Genomic DNA, 18,769 nt, shown 5'->3' on the forward strand with positions numbered 1-18,769 from the left:
TTTGTTTGTTTGTTTGTTTTTCCTGTATCATTTTCTAAAGAAGAAACATTTAATTTCACTCCTAAATGAAAAAATCTACTTCTTGCTGAAAATGTATACTATACTTTAAAGGAATTCTTTAAAGGCCTTCTTGCAGGTGGTCTCTGCTACAAATAAAAATGTGAAAAAGCCCTTAAAGAAACTTTTGGCCCATGACCCTCTCTTCTGTCTTCTCATGCTGGGTTGCGATTTAAGTAAAACCTCCATGGGAGTCTTAAATACCACGGCAGGCATGTTCCCGCCAGCTGTTTGTGGGATTGTATAGGTCACCCAGCCTAGGGGGTTCAACTTTAGTGTTCTTGGATCCATTATGGCTCCACTGGAGGGTTGAAATTCAATCTTCAATCACTGTTCTGTAACAAATTGACACTTTGGGCTTTTGCTAAAATAGTTGCCTTATTCCTGGCTTGAGCTATTCATGGACCGGAACTGCATTTCTTAAGGTTGGCTTCTGCCTGGCTAAGGAGGAGTTAGGCTGTGGGATAATTTCTGGAGGGGGAAGGATACTTAGAAGCTGAATCAAATGATGAAATCACACTGTCTGGAGGTCAAGGGACATCCTTGAAGAAACACTAACAGATTATTCCCTTCTGCCTAATTTTTGTGGAATTCTTACACAGAGTATTATTGATTTCCTGTGAAAGAAGCAGAGAGAGTATCCTCCCTCTAGTTTCTTCCCGGCGTGGGTTTGTCTTGCATCTGTATCGGTGTCTGCAGTGCTAGAAAACAAGTGTGAAAACCACTGTCTGGATAAAGACTTATTGGTAAAGGGGCATCTGGGTGGCCAGTTAAGCATCTGCCTTTGGCTCAGGTCATAATCTCGGAGTCCTAGGATCGAGCCCTGCATCAGGCTTCCTGCTAAGTGGAGAGTCTGCTTCTTCCTCTCCCTCTGTGATCTCTCTTGCTCTCACTCTCCCTCAGATAAATAAATAAAAATCTTTTTTTAAAAAGAGAATCTATTGGGGCGCTTAGGTGGCTCAGTGGGTTAAAGCCTCTGCCTTCTGCTTGGGTCATGATTCCAGGGTCCTGGGATCGAGCCCCGCATTGGGCTCTCTGCTCAGCGGGAAGCCTGCTTCCTCCTCTCCCTCAGCCTGCTTCTTTGCCTGTGAAAGATCTCTGTCAAATAAATAAATTCTTAAAAAAAAAAAAAAAAGAACCTATTGGTAAATGTAAGAATTCTTTTAAAATGTTTGCTGCCAAAGCATTTTAAAAGTTTACTTAATTATAAGAAGCTCGTTTCTTATATTTAAACCTTGGAGCTTGAAATTTTATATATTTAATAAAGCTAACTGAGTTGATGTAAGACAAGTGGTGTTTAAAATAGTCTCTAAGAGTAGGTAACCCAGAAGGTATTTTTAGTAGGCTTTAGGTTTCCTTAGAGCATGTTTTTTGCCCAGTTCTTACTATTGTTTCAGGTATTCAAATTATATTTGACTTAACCTAAATTGACTTTTTATGCACATATTGACAGAGAGGAGGGGTCTCCATACCTGTATTAAGTTCAGTGGCAAAGTTCCTTGCCTTGACATAGTATCAAGGTGAGCCATCTACCAATGGACTGCCCACACTAGTTTATAATCCATGTTTGGAAAAAAAAAAAAAGAAAAGAAAAGAAAAGAAAGGATAAGGAAAGCCCACAGATGAAATATGTAACTGACGCTGTAGGATTTGTAAGGAATTCAAACACATAACCTTCAAAACTAATTTTCCTCCTTATTTTCAATGATTTTAACAGTATGCACCCAGCAAGTCATCTTTGGTCAGTACAAAGATGTAAGCCAAGTTGACCTGGGTTATCCTTCCCCCTCACATATGAATGGCCTTTAAATTCTCATTCTTGAATATTTACGCACTGTCTCTGTTCTGATTTCCCTTGTGTTACTCAGTTCAGGGTTCAGTTCAGGGTTCCATTGTCTTTCATGTGAAAACTGTAATACCTTCCATCATGTGCCCTACCTTCAATGCAAGTCTTTCCCCATTACCTCCTTCTTCCCATTACAAAATGAGATTAAGGGGCGCCTGGGTGGCTCAGTGGGTTAAAGCCTCTGCCTTCGGCTCAGGTCATGATCCCAGGATCCTTGGCTCGAGTCCCACATCGGGCTCTCAGCTCAGCAGGGAGCCTGCTTCCTCCTCTCTCTCTGCCTGACCCTGCCTACTTGTGATCTCTGTCAAATAAATAAATAAAATCTTTTAAAAAAATAAAAAAATAAAAAATAAATAAACAAAATCAGATTAAAACACTTCTAAACCTCTGACAGAGGGGTTTTCTACGGTATAATACTATTTATGAAACTCTTATGCATGAGATAAAACCTTTAATGGCTTCTGAACAAGGTAAATCACAAACTCTGTAGCTAGGCACACCTTGCTTGTCATTTTCCCTGATGAGGCATGTGTGCTATACCAGTGTTTAGCAGACTACAGCTCTGGACCAACTGGTAGGTTGGAAATCAATTTAGTTGGTCTAGACTTGCACTGCTAATGAGATACAATAGAATAGAACAGACTATGGCATGCATAAGATTAAACATTGCTTCTTGATTGTTTGGTTTCAGTATGTATGCTGTCTATGTAAAATGTATTTCATAGTGTGGATTAAGGTGAAAGGCACACACACACAGTATGAGAGAGGAAGAGAGAGTTGGAGAGAGAGAGGGAGATGGTGGGAGAAATCTTTCTCTCAAGTAATCCATGTTTGTTGAATAAAATTTTTAGAAAAACTTGAATAGCAATAATGTTTAAACCACGAAGATCCTACCATTCAGTTACAGTTTAGACAGGTAGATTTAATGCTGTATGTTTCTATACATAGATTTACCTGGATAGCAACACAAGGATTTAATACACTTAGTAAGGTCTCAAAATATGTTATTGAATGTCTAGATATGTTTCTCGTTATCAAGTAGAATGTCATTATATGTACACATGATTTTGTCCTACATAATATATTATGATTAGTTTTTTAAAAAAATCAATACCTGATCTACATTATTTTGTATGGATATGTAGTGGTTCACTTTGTCTATATACACTTTTAATATCTCATAATATTGGACACTTAGTTTTCTAACCCCTTCATTATGAACACCACTTTTGTGAATATCCTTACATGAGCAAATATGTATGTGTGTATATATACATATATATACACACACATATATATATTATATACACATATGTGTGTATACATCTGCACCAGGCACAGATTTAAGTATCTCATATATATATGTATATATGTATAAATGTATAAACATATATATGTATATGTTATATACATATAAACATATATATTATATATGTTCTATATATATAAACTCATTCTCATAAATTCATAAACTCAAATATATGTTATATATATATATATATATAAGCTCATTCAGTCTACAAAAGCACATGATGAGATAGATTCTATCATTTTACAGATGAGGCGCCATGACACAGAGAATTTAAGTGTATTGCCCAAGATCACCTGTTAATAAGTGACAGTCAGGATTTAAAACTAGCCAGTCTGTTTCAAGAGTCCATGTATCTAACACTGTGCAGTGATCCTTCGACTTGTCTAATTAAGATAAATTCCTGAAAGTAGACTTAAATTTAGTGGAACTAAAATCGACATTTTATGGCACTTTGTAATGTTCTTCTGTACCTTTTGCTTTACTTGTTCTGTAATTAATTTAACAAATTGTTTAATTATTTAATTGATGGCTTTAATTAATTGCTCTTTAATTGTGCTTTTATTGTATTTCATTGTTATTTGTTGATTTAATTGCCCCCACTCTTCTTCGCATGAAAAATTTTAATCATTCTTTGGGAACCATGCTCAATAGCCACCTTTTCTGTAAGGGTGTCTTCAACATGCTGGTCATGCCAGGCAGAGGTTAAAACACTTTTCTCTGTGCTCCTATAGCTCTTTGAACTCTGCTGTACCACAGTGTATATATTTTATTATAATTATTTGATCTATGTCTTTCTTTGCCACCAGAGTATGAACTAGTTTCTCCAGTCCCAGAATTCTGCCATTCATCCTTATACCCTGCCTATGTCCTAGCTATTGTGAAGTGGTACACGCTGAACAAATGAATGAATTTACACAAAAGAAAAAATAATTGGTTAGGATCAAAAAACTGAATCTCAAAAGAAATCACTGATGACATTCTAATGATTGGATGAAAAGTACATTTGAAACTATTTTATGCTTGTCTCTGCAATCTTTCCTTATTACCTGGATTAATCATTTCATATATGATGTGGTATCATGGGGTTTTTGTAATGCCTGCCATTCAAAGCGTACTCTGGACTCTAGAGAAAACAACTACTACAAGGACTCTCTCAATTAATTCTTCTTGAAAAAGTCAGAGTATCTTGAATTTGGTTAGTAGAGTGACTTGAAAATACAAACTGCTACATAAGTACTGAGTGTTGTTATTGATCATTAAGTATCCCATAGCCCAAGTAATTTTCCTTATTGACATGAAAGTGTTTTTATCTAGGCAAAGATTAAGGGCTTATTCATAATTTTTATTTCAAATGGGATAGTACTGAGATATTATACGATATGTATCCTAGTATATGTACTGGAAATATTTATGCCTTCCTTTCCATTATCCCTTGTTGGTAGAGCTTTATAGCTACTCCTGTGGACTTAAAACTCTATTTAGTTACATCAAAATCCTAATACCTACATCGCAAGTCTTGAATTTTAATACTACTTCAATGAGTTTTTCTGAAAAGAAGCCTTCCTCTGGGTGCAAGAAGGTTTGCGAGAAGTCTAGTAAAGTAAGTTTGAGGAACAACTTAGACAGTGACACCTGGCATTAAGGAACATACATCCCCTAGCATTCATGGTTCCACCACATTGAGCTACATAAATACTAATGGCTATTTCAAAATCAAGCAGCAGGAAAAGGAGGTGATACATTAAACATGATTTGACTTTATTCATTTCCCTAAGTGATTGGTTTCTGGATTCAATGGAATAATCTTTGCCATCTACCCCTACCAAAGATAATACAAAACCATGCAGAAATTGTGAAGCCTTTAACATTATTTCTGTCTTTACTGGATAAACCAAATCACAAGCAGGCCAGACCGTATCTAGAATTCTTGGATCACCGAAATTCGGGTACCTCCTAAGGCTTGGTTAGTCTACAAACACATCAAAACTTCTCTGGAATAGCACCTGCTTTAGCGTATTGGTAAATCTCCAAGTTGTTAGAACTCTTTGTGACATGGGTCTGTGAAACCAACTCACACTATAAATGCTATTGATCCTTTTTTTAGAGCCATGAAGAAATATTCACAAAGTGTAGCTTGAAAGATAATTTGGCCTTGGACAGGTCTGTGAGCATACGAGTTGGGCACTATCACCTCCCAGCTTGAAAAGTCCTCTGGGAGTTGAGTAGCCATGAGATTTTTAAGCAAAGGAAACCAGGATGATGGTGGTGGAGCAAAGGGCTACATCGATTTCCTGGACAAAAAGGAACCTACTCTAGTAACTCAAAACTTACTTGAAATGGCCTGATACCAATTTAGCTAATAGGAAAGTTAATTAGAGCTTTTAAATTCCCGCTTTAAGGAAAGATTTGATCCTTCATGACTATAAAATACTGACTGCATGAATCCCTAGGCAAGAGGTTAAACAGACGAGTATATCAGACATACAATATGCTTTAATTTCACAGTCTTTTATGAAACTATGGTTTGGTCAAATACTTTCTTATGATTCTGCCCACATGAAAAACCCTGTTTTGATCTTTTTTATTGAGTCTGCCTCCAGTGAGCAAGGTAAAAGGCCAAGGGGTATGGGAGCAAACGCCAGCTCATGTTTCTTACTGGGAAGTAGATTCTCCAAGGGTACTCGCTCCTTAAGAATGAGCATTCTAACCCAGCTTTTGTTTGGGCAGAAGCTTATTGTGTAGACCCAGCCTAGGTAAATGCCCAGGGAAATGTTTGGTCACCTAAAATTTTTATAGCTCTTTAATTAAGTATAAATTAATTTTCACAATTATTCATAATTATGAGCAATTAAGGAAAATACCATGTTAATCATTAAACATAATATATGGATCAATAAGAAAGTTCCTGTGGAACGCTTGGGTGGCTCAGCCGGTTAAACCACTGCCTTTGGCTCAGGTCACAATCCCAGGGTCCTGGGATCAAGTCCGATATCAGGCTCCTCGCTCAGCAGGGAGCCTGCTTCTCTCTCTGTCTCTGTCTGCCACTCTGCCTGCTTGTGTGCGTGCTCTCTCTGTTCTCTCTGACAATTAAATCAATAAATAAAATCTTTAAAAAAATAAGAAAGTTACTGTATTTTAAAGGTGCCCCTATTTGTGTGGGCATAAAATAAGGAAGCAGAAATATTTCTTGATATTGGTATGTGTGGTTAATGTGGGTTGCAGTTAATGATTCATAGATTTAAAGGGAATATTCCTACCTTGAAGCCTGGTGAAAGGAAATGCCTAAACCTACAAAAAAAATTTTAGAGCACAACTCCATTCCTGTTGCCATACATACAGAATAGTAAGCCTTTCCCAACTTTTGTTGAACATACTTTATATAGTCAAATCACACATTCATTTTGTTTCATAACCATAATGAAAACTTCCAAACTTCTTAGAATTTGATTCTGAAAGCTGTAATCCACTAAGCGACATTTACATTATAATAAGTATGGACTACTTTTCATGTAGTCCCAAGTATGAGCTAGGGTTACATTTCTCTCCTATAGTTCCAATGGTCCTATCCCTCCACCACTCAAGGAGAATGTCTGAATGGCTTCTCCATATTTACATTCAAAATAACTGCCCATTCTAATTTGCTGTCTGTCTTTAACCGTGCTTTCCTTACCTCACTGATCTGGTCCTCTTTCTTCCCTCCCTCCCTTCCTTTTTTCCCTCCATCCTGCTTCTCCTTCCTCTGATTAAGATTCTGATTGTATTTGCTTTTTATCTTATTAGGAAAAGAAACATATCCTATTATATCATATTCTTAGAGCTTCTGGAGTTTTACTTTCTTTACAGTTCACTTAGAACGGATTTCATTGTTCTTTAGCTCACTGCTTCATGTTTTACACTGGTGACTGGTTGGTTTTTTGCTTTCTCTGGAGTGTCCTTTAAATTTTCCTGATTTCTCTACTTTGTTGATATCTCAAAATCGTCAAATGTCTCAGTCATTCGCTTCTTTGCTGTGGCATCTCTGCTGGTACTGTCTTTGAACCCATCCATGCTTCTGTGCTCATCGGGGCTGGATGACTTCTGTTCATGCTGCGTTGTATATTTTATCATTTCCTTTCATTACCTTTCTGGATCAGAACTACTGTTTTCTAGGTGCTATATTCAGTGGTGTACAGGTAACGTTTAACATTCTTATAACAAACAAAACCCTGCTTTTTAGCATTTCCCAATGTCCATACTGTACATATTTCCATAATGGTTGATGTCAAGTTTCCAACTTGAGGTCACTGACCATGGATTTGAGAAGAGATGCACCCAGTGTGCACTTCCGGGCGTGCTCTGTTGATGAGAACCATTTTGACAGAGATATTTCTAAAATAAATTCATCCTCTCTGAGTTAACAAAGCAACCTGGATCTCATTTAACTTCATTTAGTGGCTCTGGGTCATTATTATTAATGTCAAGCTCTAAGGCAATAAGTGGTGTCTCTAGAGATTATGACATTTAGAGAGAAGATCTTTGCCTATAAGCTAAATGACAAAATAACTTAACATGGAAATTAGATCAAATAATCAAGTAAAAAAAATGCAATGGTGGTTTGTTTACTTTGGATGGACTTTTTGTTGTTAGTTGACTTTTTTAAATACAGCAGAGTTGACCCTTGAACAACAGGAGGGTTAGGAACACCAACCCCTCTCACAGTTGAAAATCCAAATATAACTCTCGACTCCCCCACAATTTAACTGCCAATAGCCTACTGTTGACTGGAAGGCTTACAATAATGAAAACAGTCAATTAACACATATTTTGTATATTTTGCATATTATATATTGTATTCTTATAATGTAAGCTAGAGAAAAGAAAATGTTACTAAGAAAATCGTAAAAGAAAATACACTTACAGTGCCATCCTGTACTTATAAAAAAATTCTCATCTAAGAACGCATGCAGTTCAAACCCGTGTTGTTCAGGGTCAACTACTGAAACCTACTCTTCTTGGCTCTAATAGTCGTTAAAGCTGCCTTTCTTTTAATTCTCGATATGATCCCCGCCCTGTTTAGACTTTTTCTGACCTTTCAGTTGTGCTCTTATTTCAAGCCACCTGAATCCATTTTTAAGTAAGTTATCAGAGAACAAACTTAATAGATATACTGTCTTCAAGAAAGAAAGCAGATTTTCTAATAAGTGGTGTTAATTCAGCTTCTCTTTCATTATGTGTGTTTTCTTTAATATCATAAAAGAGAATGCTGTCCATGCATCTTCTGACAGAAAAGAAAATGGATTTTTCTCTGTTTGAAAAGTTCACTTTAAAGGTTTTTGTGATGCGCGACAGCTTTAAAATAGGGTTGCTTTTCAGAATAAATTGCCTGCAGCTGCTCTTCAGGCTTTCTTTTTTATCTGAGCACATCCATCCTGTTTGGACATAAAAAACTGCATATTTACATCGCTGATGGGCCAATAAATAAAATGCTACATTTTTAGGGGAAGGTTCCAGGGAACTAATTAGAGTCACGAACAGACAAACGGGATTGAAAACATGGTGCTGCTTCATACCTTCCTCTGATTATTTCGCGTTTTAGCCATTTCTGTGCATCCTCTCATTTGTGTGAGCAGGGGATGGTGACAGATCACTTGATGATCAGGAAATGCCCATGAAATGAATGTGGTTCTGGTGTGGTTGTCTTTAGGCATTTGCTCATTTCTCTTCTCCTCCACAGCTTGCTGAAGGTGAATTTTAACCAAGGTAAATTCAGCTTTCTGGATGGAGGACATTTCTTTATGTCCATGGAAATTAAAGCTATTCAGGCATACACCTGCCACCTAACTAGAAAAATACCTAGGGTACCATTTTCATTTCAAACCTGCAGTTTCTAGTGCCATCAACATAGCTATTTGTTGGACCATTTTATTAGAATTACTATTTTATCAAATAAATTTAGAAAAATGCCTGAAAGGTATAAAATTAGTGTCCAAATACAGCAGGTGGAACTATAAAATTTTTAGATATCCAATACAATAAATATTATTTTAATAGGATAATGATATTTTTGACATTCACTGAACTATATGAAATTCTTCTGTTTCATCAATCATACACAAATTATTTAAGTGTAAGTTTTAATACAGTGTATAATTGATTAAAATGTAATTGTATATAATGCAAATGTAATAAACTGTGGCATGTCTACAATTGTAATGGTCCCGTAATTTTTAATTCTCGATTCAAAATGGATTTTGCCTAATCTAGGATGAATTCTCATATATGATCTCAATAAAATATGATCCAAAAGAATTATTTAACTTAGTTTTACATGGGAGTTATGAGTCCAGAACTAAATAAATCACTAAGCTTCATTATGAAAAAGTGGTTAGTCATTATCATCCATGATGGACTAATGAAAGCAAAGAAACCAAATACATTTGGTAATCTATATTTCTTACAAGAAGGCAGGGATGAGTGGGAGATTTGGGTTTTATTTTGTTTTTTTGTTTGCTTGTTTTCCAAAATCATACCACTTCTAGCATTCAAGCCTGTAGTTATTGTTCCAAGTGTGCTATATTAAGCCAATCATTTTATTAAAAAAAAAATGATGAACTAGGTGGGCGCCTGTGTGGCTCAGTCAATTAACATTTGCCTTCATCAGGACCCTGGGATCAAGTCACATCAGGCTCCTTGCTCAGTATGAAGTCTGTTGTCCCTCCCCCGCTGCCCTCCCCCCTTCTTCTGGGTGCCCGCACTCTCTCTCTCTCTCTCTCTCTCTCTCTCTCTCTCAAATAAATAAATAAATAAATAAAATCTTTTGAAAAATTATGAACTCAGGGTGTCTTGGTGTTTCAGTTAGTTAAGTGGCTGCCTTTGGCTCAAGTCATGATCTAAGAGCCTGGGATTGAGTCCCACGTCTGGATCCCTCAAGATCCCTCTTGAGTGAGAGAAGCAGAAGAAGAGTCTGCTTCTCCCTCTGCTCTCCCCCTCCCGCACGAGCACACCTGAACTCTCTCTCTCTCTCTCTCAAATTAAAAAATATATATATTTTTTTAAATGGATTAACTTATATCATAGAATATGATACTCTAAAATATCTTTCTGAATTTTCTACTGAGAAAATGATTTAAGGAGCATATGTCAAGTTCTCTGGATAGGTTTAAAATCTCTTTGTACTTTATAACCTCAAAGTTATCTTAGCATATTTTCTGAGAGAAGTTGCATAAAATAGTACATGAAATGGGTGTCACAACTCTAGTGATGATGATGTCCATGAGTGTGATTGAAATTGACTAGGCAGCTTTCTCTAGGCATGAAATAAATATTAAAATGGTGTGACAATGCTTGGATTAGATGCTAATGGACTTTCTTTTTTTTATTTCAGCTCTCAGCCTTGGAGAGGCAAATTTTTGACTTCCTTGGCTTCCAGTGGGCACCAATTCTTGGAAATTTTCTACATATAATAGTCGTCATATTGGGTTTGTTTGGAACTATTCAGTACAGACCTCGATATATTGTGGTGGTAAGTTTTATTTTTATCCTGTATCTTGCAATAAGTGCTACAAAACTACTAAATGGACGTTAATGAAATATCGTTAAGTTATTCCCTTGGATATGATGTGGCATTGTTGTTCAAGCCTTTAGGTATTGAATTCTGTTTGGAGATGCTAATCTGTGGGAAAATGACTCAGTGAATGCTTACAGTGAGATCAAAGCAACATGAGTGTGAACACGAGACACATAGATCAAGACAGCATGTAACAGTGAATTCAAGTTTCATGAGGAAAATCAAAACAAGGTTTGGATAGAGTAGGAGGTCTGGCTGTGGTCCAGATGTCATGATGAGACATAAATGTATGTTAACTACCATTTCCATGATGTATGTCACTAAAAAGCAAACCTTCATAACCATAACTATTTACGGATAACAGTAATATAACTTAATTTTAAATGATTTAGGGCATTACAAATGCTTGTACTGAAGGTTATTTAGTACTCATCCCTAATGTATTTCATACTTTATATCATTGAACTTGTCTCCATTTTGTTAAGATAAATTTGAAATGTTAATTCCATACTCTAACTACACCAAACATGGTCAGCACACTCTCCATTGCAGGACAGTTTAATGACATGTATACTGTGTTCCACAATTAAATGGGAGTTATTCACAGTAATTTGTTTTCTAAAAAGAAGGCAGTGTTTTAGGCTACATGTGTAAAGTTCTGAGAATTAAGCCTATATAAGTGATTGTAACTAAGAATAACATACCTAAAATACTTATTAAGCCTAAATATATATACCATGTTCAGAAGAATTAGTATTTTCTTGCAATGCGGTGACATTGCCTCACTAGAATAAAACCCTAGACTTAAACATATGCCCTCTTTCAATTTCGATTTAATCCAGGCACAACTATGGAAAGAATAAAGCCATGCATTTTTCTGTGAATACGTTAGTTCTCTATTTCGAATCTCCAACTGGTTTTTTGTATCTTTCCCCACATCACTGAAGTGACCCACAGAGACTCTGAACTCAAATTGGCTGCCCGGGTGTTGAGAGAGTTTGGTATCACCCAGCCAGCTGCGGGGACTGAACAATTTCTGCCTTACTCTTCTTCTCAGAAAGCCAGCCTCTGCTAAGGCATGTATAATGTGCTAGAACGGTTTCTCATGCACTTGGATTTGTAGCATAAAACACTTCAAAATGCGTAATAGCAAACTATCATACTGGATTCTGTTTTCTAGTTTGTTACTGTAAACACAGCACTTTTACTCACCGCAGACTTTATATTTTATGATTTTGGTGTTCCGCGGAAGCCCCAAATGCCAGGGAGCTGGAAAGCCAGTTACCTCTCTGTAATGAAGCTGTTGGCGCACATTAGGGCCATTACCTGGTCCTGTTGGTAGTACTCTCCACATACTAGCTCCACGCACTCTCACACAGCTACTGTTGAGGCTTCTGCCTTTTCTTTCCGGGAACTGGACTTCTTGCCTGCTTTCAGCCTTCCTACCTTCCAGTATGCCCTTTGCATTTTCCCTAAATCATGGGCTTAAAACACTTCACTAGCTCTTAGCAAGATAAATCTAAGAATATCCTTGGCTGACCTGACCGAGCATGGATCTCACAGGTAGTCCGTTCTCTCTCCCTCCTTTCCTTCCTCGCCCCTTCCTACCCTCCCTTTAAAAAAAAAAAAAAAAATTATTTACTTAAGTAAACTTTACATCCTATATGGGGCTCAAACTCATGACCCCGGGATCAAGTTGCACGCTCTTCCGACTAAGCCAGCCAGGTGCATCTACCTCCCTTCTTTATTAACTTTCTTCCTCCTTTTCTTCATTAACGTATTCATTCAAATACTATTTATCAAGTTTCTGCCATGTGTTTGGCATTGTGTTAAGTGTGGGCTATGCTGGTGATCAAATACAGACCCGGGGTCTCAGGAGGTGATGAAAAGATTGTGAAAGGGCCATGAGAAGGGTGGCAGGGCTGAGAGTTTGTACACTTCCACGTCCTGCGTCCTGCTTCTACCCGCTTCTCCAGCCTCTCGCCCTTATAGCCCTGTGGTCCTCCAGGGACTGGAGCACACTTCCTTCGTTCTACGCAAGGATTGTTTGGGTTGATCAGTAGTTAATCACTCTTGTCCTATGTCTTGAGCATGTTTTATAATTGGTTCACACTTATGTCCTCCCACTAGGCAGTGTTCTTTGAGAACATGGAACGTACTGGATGCTCAGTAAATACTCATTTATTGTTTTCCCCATGTAGTTGTTTATCCATTCAGAGTTCATTCATGATAGAACTGGTGTCACTTCGTTCTCTGCTGTCTTTTCTTTTCTTTCCCCTCTCCCTTTTCCCTCTTGGGCATAAGAGGAGGAGGATTTAGATCTTTAAGTGTCTTCAGTAAAAATCTATTAGAAAAACTATCCATGGTTTTACTCATGTTGAATTTCTCTTTTAATGTGGATGCCAATCAGATTTCTACCTTTTGTTTGTTTGTTTGCTATCTTACTTAAGAACGTATCCCAGGACAGAACATATCCCAGAAAGCAATGAGTTGGTGGGAAAGCCCTCCACACCAAAGATGCTGTTGGATTTAATTCTCACAAATACCTATGGGTATGTGTCAGCATTCCTAATTTTACAGACAAGGAAATGTTAAGTGACCAACCTCAGGAGGCCAGGTAGTTAAGTGGCAGAACTGGATGTGTACTGTCAGGTTCTTGAAGTTGATTTATCATGATTATTATATTACATTTAGCCACCAGATTCCAGATGATATGGTAGCATCATGGTATAAATTTTGATATTGAAAAGGATCCTGCCCTGCCACCTCAGCTGATCACAGAATGTTGTCACCTGTATGGGATTCCAGATTGCCTCTTGTTCTAACATGGGTATAAATTGTCCATTTGGGAGAAATGGTTGAAGAATCCTTAATCCACAAGCATGGGAAATCTGTTCACAAAGTGTCCCTTTTATGGGAAGATCAAGTTGTTATTGGGAGGATGGCTAGGCCATGTTACCTTCTTCACACCACGGGCAGCTCATCCCTGAGTTGTTTCCATGAATGCTTTGGTTTGAATCTACCACTGGTGGCCAGGGATTAACTCTAGTATGAAAAAGTCAGAAAACAAATATGGCATATTATGCCATGTTAATCAAGAGGTGCCTCGGGAGGCACCAGCTTTTCAGTGGCAATGAGAGGAGTCTTGGATCAGAAGAAATTCATACTGAAGTTTCACTGAGCAGGGAGAGAGCTTTTTGATTGAAGGAGATTTTCTCTCCAATTCACCTGCAGTATTCTTAGTATCAGCGTCCTTTGTTGGCTGAAACCATCATCCGTAATGCCAGTTAAACGTAATCCATTTCCAAGTTAAGAGTCGTTTTGGAGCACTGAAATTCATATGGTAAGTTACTGCCATTTCTGACAACAAACAGGGTTTACCACAGCTGAATTTAAAGAATTAATCACCTTTATGAAAATGGCTATGGTAAAGCACCACTCAGAACAACCTCTACAGTGTCTATTGGCAAACTTCTGACTTCCTAGCATGGAAAATCAAAGCTCATAAAAACTGCTCCTTTGCTTACCTCTTCTGCCCTCCCCACTTCCCTACCTCATAGCAGCTATTGTGTTTTCTAAAGACCACATGCTGTTTCCTTGCCTCCTCTGTTTGCATACACTGTACTTTGGGCCTGGAATGCCCTATTCTCCTTGCCCTCTTGGAAAACTCTTATTGCTTCCACTGAATGGTCACCTCTTAGGAGCCTTGCCGAGCACCCCACTCCAGGGTAACATCCACTCCCGTGGATCCTGGTGACACCTTCCACACTAGCTCTCTGCACAGCAGTAACCCTCGCTTCTCTCCTGTCTCGCTCCATTCACCCGTGTCCTGCTGGCAGGCTCACTGCTCCTACCTGTTGCTGTATTCTAGGTCTCTCCTGGTATGCATGGGGCTTTAAAAATACTTATACTTGAATAAACAAGGAATAAATGAATTAAAGTCTATTGGATGAGATTACGTTATAGAATGGACTGGACAGTGATTTCTTATCTCAGAACATACCTACAAGAGTTCAATTAGAGAAACTGGCCTTACTGTCTTTTTTATCTCAATTTGAGCTCAACTGAGGATTTACATGATATGTGATATGTGCTGCTCTGCCTTCACCTACCATTAGCTGACTTACTATTCTTTTTTTTTTTTTTTAAAAGCAATAGAGTGTTGTGGACTCCTGCCACTGTATTTGAGGAGGTCCTATAGCAAAGACTATTAGAAAAATGCAGCCAATCACAAAACAAAAGAATAGTAATTCCACTCTGGATAGTATCACTATCCAGTTAGCACTGGATATCTGTATCACTACAGATAAGATGCAGTTTGTTATTGTTATATTTACTTTTAGAACACCAAAACAACTTTGTCATATGGTACTTTTTACTGATTGAAATTTATTTTAGCATAGGTGCAAGGTATGAGATATCTATCTATCCATCTACCTATCTACATAGATGTCTATTTAGTGAATACCAAGGTCAGTTGTAGGGTTTGAATACATCCTTGGTGTTTCTTTCACTATAGACAAAATGAAGCAGAAAACATAAAGTACTGTTCTGGAAACAACTGTTTCTTCCTGTCTGTTTATTCCTATATCAAATATTTTAAAATCTTACATAGACATCCCAAAATGAGATTCTACCTTAGGATTATTTAAATCTGTTATTTCATGGGCAGTAATTGAATTAGGCAGTTTTAAATTAATTTAAATGCAAAAGCATTAGCTAATTAAATTTTTTTTGTATAAATACCAACTTTGGAAATTAATTCAAAACTGCTTTTAAAAAATTAGAAAGAAAGCCAAATTAATTTGCTAGGTCCACAGTTTAGTTATTGGCACTTTTATGCAGAAAGCTCAGGTGCAAACAAGAACTTGTGTAATTTGAATTGTTATGGGGAAAATTCCCTGCTATGTCATCATAAACCTCCTTCCTGAGCTACTACTCAGCATGACAGTTAAGGAGAGACGAATCATGAGAGACTGTGGACTCTGAGAAACAAACCGAGGGTTTTACAGGGTTGGAGGTAGGGGGTTGGGTGAGCCTGGTGGTGGGTATTAAGGAGGGCACGAATTGCATGGAGCACTGGGTGTGGTGCATGAACAATGAATCTTGGAACACTGAAAAAATAAAATTAAAAAAGTGTCCATTTTCCATTTATTGGTCCTATATTATATCCCCCCCACCAAATATTGGGTGTGAAGTCTTGGGACATTAATTTACTTTATTTGTCCCATAATTAACCTCATATGTAAAAACCTGATTCAGATTGTCTTTAAGAATTATATTATGTAATGTATGTGACTTGCTTAACATAACCGAACACAAAGTGCTTGGTAAATGACTGAACTGTTCAATATATCTTTTTTTGCTTTCACTCTGCTTTTGGAGCAATTAAAATGAAGGGGACAGCACATTACTCTCAAGTTCTTCTGGAAATGAATACTAAAATCCAGAAACTGTTAGAACAATGAGTGAGCAAGAAACCTACTTTTTAAAATCCCAAGTCTAACATATTGTGCATAATACTGTATCTGATTGATGCACATGTGAATAAATGAAAAAATGTTCTTTCTGGTAATTGGAAAACAAGCTCAGGAAGTAAAAATAATTCATGTTATAGACTAATTGCTCAATGAGGAAGAAATAGACTGCAAGACTTCCAAAATTCATTTCCCTTAAAAAAACACTGAACTATCTTTGTAAAACCATGAAATATTCAGGAAGCTACTTAAAACACATGGACATTTTTTGTTTCTTCTAGGCTTTATTTATGTAAATTAGGATTTAAAATATGTGTACTGAACATAGGCAAAGTACAACAAATAAATAGGTAGCTAGATAATTATACAGAGTAATTTTTTATATATATTGGGAAGTTGTTTTCTATACTGCAAGTATATGTATCTGGATATATGAGCATATAAGCATGCTCCATGATAACCAGAAGGTATTTCTTAAAAATGGAGTCATTTCCTTTTTAATTCTTATTTCAGTTGAATTATAAATAAAATAACCCATGTCAAAAAGAATACATATATTGGGTGCCTGCATGGCTCAGTGGGTTGAATGTCCGACTCTTGGATGCAGCTCAGGTCATGACTTCATGGGTCATTGGATAGAGCCCCATGTCTGGCTCTGCACTCAGCGAGGAGTCTACTTGAAGATTCTTTCCATCTGCCCCTCCCCCTACTTGCTCACGTTCTCTCTCTCTCTCTCATAAATAAATAAATCTTTAAGAAAAAGAATACATATGTTGTCTTAATACTTCCTGTATAGGTAAATGCCTATGGATGTGTTTATATCGCTTTCCCTATATCTCTATGTAGAGGCTTGTGTCTCCAGTGCAGGCTGACATATATCGTTTTCATGTCATAACTGTCCAAAACTCATTCATACAAATACTTTTTGTTGTGAACAAACCAATATCATAAGAAAGAAGCTTACAGTATGGCTTTTAAAAAAACACAATGTTTATATCATGCAAAACACATTAGTTGCCAAGTGCAAAATAAATTGTTATTCAAGTACATCACCAGCTGCAGAATTATATAAATGAAACTAATTTTTTAAAAACTGACAATTTGGTGAATTGGTCACTTGATGAGTTGCAAAATTTGGTGAAGTAGTACTTCTAAATTGTTCCATGGTCCTGTGCCTAAGATCTTTTAAAATGAAACCTATCACGTCATACTTAAGGATCTCAGCTCTGAAGTCAGAACGTTAGAGCTCCTCTTCCAGCTATGACACTAAGTAGGTGATCAAATGATTTCTCTCTTGCTTGATTTAGAGTGATGGCTGAATAACCTGATCAATATCAAGTACTTAGCACAGTCCCAGGAACATAGAAAGTGCTTAACACAGTACCAAGAACATAGAAAGCAGCAGAATAATAGCTCATGTTATTGTTAGGAATTAGCAGCTGACATTTGGAATCTACTCAGCCTGATAATTTTATCTTTGAAGGTTCACAAGTGGCATGAATCACTTCAGTCACTGAGTCAGTGCAGTGATTTTTAAACAGATTTATTTTATCATGTATTTGTTAAAACCATGAGTGGATTATCTTTTTTAAAAGAATACTTAAACGTCTAAGTTCTCTGTCCTAATAATTAATAATCATATAGCTTTGCAATTACTTTTATTTATTTCCTTATGTTAGTCTTACTTTTTTTTATGTCTTTACTTAACCTTTATCATTGGCTTTTTTTCTCATGACTTAGCAGTCTGCACTGTTCTCTCATTCTGATGGACTCATAATGAGATTAATTTAGAAGGAAAAATGTCAGATACCGATTAGCAACAGCTTTAAAATTTGTTGCGGTTATTGTGACTTGATCAGTTTGCAAAAAGTTGAGGATGAAGATTAGCTATTTTCACTATTCATAGGAACATTTTGTGACTTATAAAAGTGTATTTCAAGGCACTTGGCACATTTTAAAAACTGTCTAACCTCATTCACATCAGAAGACTTTACTAACAGAAAATACTGGCAGCATCAACAATATCTACAAATACCAAAAACCTCACTGTATATTTTAATTTGTGTTAATGATTTAACTTACTTGCCAACTTCTTTAAATTTCCAGTGATTTTGGAACCTTAACTCATAATAATAATAATAATAATAATTAATATTATTATTATTATTATTATTATTCATAACATAACAAAAGTAAAACCCCCTTCACAAAAGATGATGTGACATCAAAGGTAACCACTTATAAAACTTTGCACCTACATGAGATTATTTTGAAAGCCTTTTAAAAATCATAAATGACAGAAAGATACAAAACATAAATTAAATTTTATGAATAGTTAAAAGCTTTTGATAAGGTTTCCGATAGGAACGTGGCATTTTACACAATGTTTAAAATTCGTAATTTTATATTTGAGACAGCACAGAATAAGCTAACGAAATGATTTCAATAATTATTTTAATTTAACAATAGCATGTGATGATTAAAATCACCGCTAAAAGCAGCAATTTAATTAGTATGTCTGTTTAAGGAAT

At 36.6% G+C, this 18,769-nt stretch overlaps 1 protein-coding gene across 1 annotated transcript in view; it reads left to right on the top strand.

Annotated features, from left to right (window-relative positions):
• Window positions 1-18,769, top strand: part of NKAIN3 (sodium/potassium transporting ATPase interacting 3) — a 638,062-nt gene that overhangs the window by 356,357 nt on the left and 262,936 nt on the right. Inside the window, exon 3 of the mRNA XM_059395511.1 lies at window positions 10,579-10,716. Coding sequence (XP_059251494.1) covers window positions 10,579-10,716 — 138 coding nt within the window. The remainder of the gene's footprint in view (window positions 1-10,578; window positions 10,717-18,769) is intronic.

This window comes from Mustela nigripes, chromosome 3 (genome assembly GCF_022355385.1).
Source record: "Mustela nigripes isolate SB6536 chromosome 3, MUSNIG.SB6536, whole genome shotgun sequence".
NCBI lineage: Eukaryota > Metazoa > Chordata > Mammalia > Carnivora > Mustelidae > Mustela > Mustela nigripes.